The 5,454-nt window shown below is 38.3% G+C and overlaps 1 protein-coding gene across 1 annotated transcript; it reads left to right on the plus strand.

The window, feature by feature from the left end:
* Positions 1-1,466: 1,466 nt before the first annotated feature.
* LOC119519888 (double-strand-break repair protein rad21 homolog) lies at positions 1,467-3,909 on the plus strand. The gene has a single exon (XM_037817647.1). It carries the CDS (start codon positions 1,604-1,606, stop codon positions 3,497-3,499), a length of 1,896 nt encoding a protein of 631 aa, XP_037673575.1. The 5' UTR covers positions 1,467-1,603; the 3' UTR covers positions 3,500-3,909.
* The last annotated feature ends 1,545 nt before the right edge of the window (positions 3,910-5,454 follow it).

The raw sequence follows: 5,454 nt of genomic DNA on the forward strand, positions 1-5,454 counted from the left end.
AAAAAGCAAGGCCCCTTCCGATGCTAACCTCAAGTTCCCGTCTTGCCACAGCCAGGGAAGTCCCCTTCCTGAAGCATGCACACTAAGCCCCCAACCCTGACTGTACTTTAACTTTGCTCATTATAATAGTAAATTCTCTGCCTCTGGGTGGAATTTAGACACCATTTTCCGAACATGTGATACATGGAGAAATATGTTCTAGCATGACCATGGACCGTACATGCTCAAAATCAATTCTTTGAAAATCCCTTTGCATTCTTTGGAAACCCCTTGCCCACTTGCAACAACCACCTGTAAAAGAACCAACCCCTGTAAAAGAACCACATTCACCTTCCTTTGGGGAGAAGGTGCCTCTAGGACAAGAGTCCACCCTTCTCCATTCTTTGGCCAGAGGCAAAAGTTCTGCTTTGCTTTACCAAATCTGGTTTTGTTCTATTGGTGCCGGCAGTACTGAACAGGAGACCCATTTTGGGGGTGTCAAATATGGTCACATTAGGAGGAAGCAGTTCATACAATTCTCAGGGGAGAAAAAGCTGGAGTTCTAAGGAGTTAATCAGATTTCAAGTAGACACTTGATAGGAGCAAAGAAGAACTTCACTGAGAAGAGTACATTACTCCCTTGGGGGGAAAAGAAGTCAGTGAATGCATATCAGAGACAGGCAGATATGTGAGATCAGGGGTTCTTGAACTTCTCAGTTCCTGGAAGGCATGATTTACCTAGCAAACAAACTCCATGACTTATTCAGCTCTTCAATTCCACTATTGAAATTAGAATCCATCTTTTCTTGCAAAACATATCTATTGTAGAATGCAATGTAAAATCATAGCCACAGGTTTACATATTCCTTAGAAGGAAACAAAAATTAATTCAGTTGCAACTCTGCTTCTCTGACCGATATGGAGTAATATAGACTAGATTTACTCTCTTTCCTGAAACAACTACAAAAAGCAAAAAATATATATGAAACAGCTATTTTCAAGGCATTGGGCAGTTATCCTTGAGAGATAGGAAACACTTGAGAGGGTTTCCACTGAAAAATCATACGGACCATCTGAATAGGGATAGAAAATCATTTAACAAAATTTGGCACCCATTCTCGATAAAAATCCTTAGCAAACTAGGAATAAAAGGGAACTTCTTCAAGCTGATAGAGTATCTATGAATAATCTATAGTTAATATCATAATTAATTTTGAAAGACTGATTGCTTTCGCCTTAAAATTAATAACAAGACAAAGCTATCCACTCTCACTACTTCTGTTCAATATATAACTGGAAATTTTAGCCAGTTCAGTAGGGCAAGAAAAATAAATAAAAGGCATCCAGATTGGAAAGGAAAAAGTAAAAGTCTTTTTATTCACAGATGACTTGATTTTCTACGTAGAATGTTTGATGGAATCTATTTTTAAAAAGTTACGGAGTGAATCGGAAAGGAGGCGGTGGCTGTGGCGGCGGCGGGAGCTGCTCCGAAACTACACCGCACAAGGGCTCCCCCCTTTCCCCGCCCCCTCCCCCGACCCTTTTCCCCTCCCCGGGCCACCCAGGCCGGCCCTACTCCCGAAGGAGATTAAGGTTTCCTCCTATTTCATAGTCAACCAGAACAATGTTCTACGCACATTTTGTCCTGAGTAAAAGAGGGCCTCTGGCCAAAATTTGGCTAGCGGCCCATTGGGATAAGAAGCTAACCAAAGCCCATGTATTTGAATGTAATTTAGAGAGCAGTGTGGAGAGTATCATCTCACCCAAGGTGAAGATGGCACTTCGAACATCAGGACATCTCTTACTGGGAGTAGTTCGAATCTATCACAGGAAAGCCAAATATCTTCTTGCAGACTGTAATGAGGCATTCATTAAGATAAAGATGGCTTTTCGGCCAGGTGTTGTTGACCTGCCTGAAGAAAATCGGGAAGCAGCTTATAATGCCATTACCTTACCTGAAGAATTTCATGACTTTGATCAACCACTTCCTGACTTAGATGACATCGATGTGGCCCAGCAATTCAGCCTAAACCAGAGTAGAGTGGAAGAGATAACCATGCGAGAAGAAGTTGGGAACATCAGTATCCTACAGGAAAATGATTTCGGAGACTTTGGAATGGATGATCGTGAGATAATGAGAGAAGGCAGTGCTTTTGAGGATGATGACATGTTAGTAAGCACTAGTGCTTCTAACCTCTTACTTGAGCCTGAGCAGAGCACCAGCAATCTGAATGAGAAAATTAACCATTTAGAATATGAAGACCAATATAAGGATGACAATTTTGGAGAAGGAAATGATGGTGGTATATTAGATGACAAACTTATTAGTAATAATGACGGTGGTATCTTTGACGATCCCCCTGCTCTCTCTGAGGCAGGGGTGATGTTGCCAGAGCAGCCTGCACATGATGATATGGATGAGGATGACAACGTGTCAATGGGTGGGCCTGATAGTCCTGATTCCGTGGATCCTGTTGAACCAATGCCAACTATGACTGATCAGACAACACTTGTTCCAAATGAGGAAGAAGCATTTGCTTTGGAACCTATTGATATCACTGTCAAAGAAACAAAAGCCAAGAGGAAGAGGAAGCTAATAGTTGACAGTGTCAAGGAGTTGGATAGCAAGACCATTAGAGCCCAGCTTAGTGATTATTCTGATATTGTTACTACTTTGGATCTGGCACCACCCACCAAGAAATTGATGATGTGGAAAGAGACAGGAGGAGTGGAAAAACTTTTCTCTTTACCTGCTCAGCCTTTGTGGAATAATAGACTACTGAAGCTCTTTACACGCTGTCTTACACCGCTTGTACCAGAAGACCTCAGAAAAAGGAGGAAAGGAGGAGAAGCTGATAATTTGGATGAGTTCCTTAAAGAATTTGAAAATCCAGAGGTTCCCAGAGATGACCAGCAACAGCAACATCAGCAACGTGATGTTATTGATGAACCCATTTTGGAAGAGCCAAGCCGCCTCCAGGAGTCTGTGATGGAAACCAGCAGAACAAACGTGGATGAGTCAACCATGCCCCCACCACCCCCTCAGGGAGTTAAGCGAAAGGCCGGACAAGTTGACCCAGAGCCTGTGATGCCTCCTCAGCAGGTTGAGCAGATGGAAATACCCCCTGTCGAGCTCCCTCCAGAAGAGCCTCCAAATATCTGTCAGCTAATACCAGAGCTAGAACTTCTACCAGAAAAGGAGAAGGAAAAAGAGAAGGACAAAGAGGAGGAGGAAGAGGAGGAGGATGAAGATGCTTCAGGGGGTGATCAGGATCAAGAAGAAAGAAGATGGAACAAAAGAACTCAGCAGATGCTTCATGGTCTTCAGCGAGCACTTGCTAAAACTGGAGCTGAATCTATCAGTTTGCTTGAATTATGTCGAAACACAAACAGAAAACAAGCTGCAGCAAAGTTCTACAGTTTCTTGGTTCTTAAAAAGCAGCAAGCTATTGAGCTGACACAGGAAGAACCATACAGCGACATCATCGCAACACCTGGACCAAGATTCCATATTATTTGAGCAGCTAGAAGCATTATAGCTAGTGTTAATTTCACTAGTGTGTACAAATTGCCCCCATGTGCAGGGCACACAAAACCCCTCCAGAAAATTTAGATTTTTGTCTGTACAAAGTGTCTGCTTTTTTATTTCATTTTTCTCCAGTATTTTAAATTTATCCATTTCGTCTTTAAGGAAACTGCTTATATGGATTGTGTTTGTGTTCTGATGGAGGAAACAAGCACCCAAGGACCCAGAAGATTATTTTAACAGTTCAGAACAGATGTGTGCAATAATGGTGCATGAAATAATGTTGAGTAGCAGTTGAAAGTCATGATTTTTATCTTAATTCTCCATTACTTCTTTGAAAAGGTAAACCTGTCTCGGAAAATGTCTGATAATTTCATTAAAAAATATAGTGTGAATCTTTGACAGAACGAAATTTTCTTTTTGTATCAGTAACTCAGTCAATCTTCATGTTAATCACTGTGCTTAGGGTGGTACCTGAAACAACAGTTTGTTCATCCTTTTGAGATATATTTTAAACTTTAATTCCATAATAAGCGACGGTATATATGAAACTGTGCTGTAACTGATTCCTTTCAGCTCCAAAAAGATAGGACTTACTTGATTTAAAGTGTTCTATTTTACAGATCATTCCATTTGAGCCCTCATGATGAACCTGCTATCCTGAAATCTGTTGTTACAGTGAGGCTCCAAAATGAGCAGTAGTAGACTTTTTTAAAGAGTAGAATGACTATAAAAGAGTTTATAACTTTCCAGAAGCTATAAATCAAAGTTTTGAAAAGATGTTAGGATAAATTTGTTTGAATATTCAGATCATGAAAATAGAAATTATCATGCCTATTAAAAGGACAGACTTGATGGGAAATTATGCACCTGGTTGACTTAATCTTTAAGCAGACAATGCTGTAAAAATTAATGGCTTCCCTGATATTTATTACAAGTTTTAGTACTGGTCTCTTCCAGTGCCGCACACTCCTGTGTTTGGAACTTTATTTTAATAGCTTTGCAACAGAAATCCTCTCCAGTTTCCTATAATTTAAGTGAAGAAACACACATCCAAATAAAGGCTTTAATATTAACAGACCAGATAGCACAGAAATTATGTGACTGTTATGATTATCAAAACATGTCTTAACTTTTTAGGGCAAAATTACTCACACTGAAAGTCCTAGCTTAAGTGTTGGCACTTTTGTGGGGAAAAAAAAATCACTTTTGAAACTCAGACTTCAGTGTATACCCAATAATTTTAAAATTATGTGAAATATTTTAAATTTGTGAACTCGTAATTACTGTTTTAATGATTCAGTTTCTTGAGAATGGAAATGTATAAAATTGCTATTACAGCTTTATTTTCAATATAATGTGCCTGTAAACCATGGATTTTTCCCCCTTTGTAAAAAGACATTGTAGATAATTGAATGTTTGATTATAGAAAGGTCATTAGTTTCTTGTTACACATTTTGTTAGTCTGGTTTTTGTTGCTTATCGGGTTTAATATTGTTCTTGGAAATAGTTGATGCCATGTTATGTATAACTTTTCTAATAAAAGTTGTGTTATAAGCTGTAAAAAAAAAAAAAAAAAAAAAAAAAAAAAAAAAAAAAAAAAAAGTTACTAAAACCAGTATATGAACTTATAAATGCTATAGGATAAATATGCAAAAATCAAGGTATATTTATATACTAGCAACAAAAATCAACAATTAAATTCTACAACACCATTTAAAATAGCATCAAAATATGAAATACCTAGAGAAAAATATGATGAAATGTGCACGATCTATACACCAAAAAATTACAAAACATTGGTGAGGGAAATTAAAGAAGACCTAAATAAATGAAGAGATATTCCATTTTCATTTATCAGATGGCTTAATATTTCAAAAATATTAACTTTCTCTAAATTGATCTATCAAAATCCCCACAGGCTTTTCTGTAGAATTCTACACATTGAT

This window comes from Choloepus didactylus, chromosome 24 (assembly GCF_015220235.1).
Source record: "Choloepus didactylus isolate mChoDid1 chromosome 24, mChoDid1.pri, whole genome shotgun sequence".
In the NCBI taxonomy this organism is placed as follows: domain Eukaryota; kingdom Metazoa; phylum Chordata; class Mammalia; order Pilosa; family Megalonychidae; genus Choloepus; species Choloepus didactylus.

What these genes read in the sequence shown, in the direction of transcription:
- LOC119519888 (XM_037817647.1), top strand. Translation starts at nt 1,604, where the DNA reads ATGTTCTACGCACATTTTGTCCTGAGTAAAAGAGGGCCTCTGGCCAAA.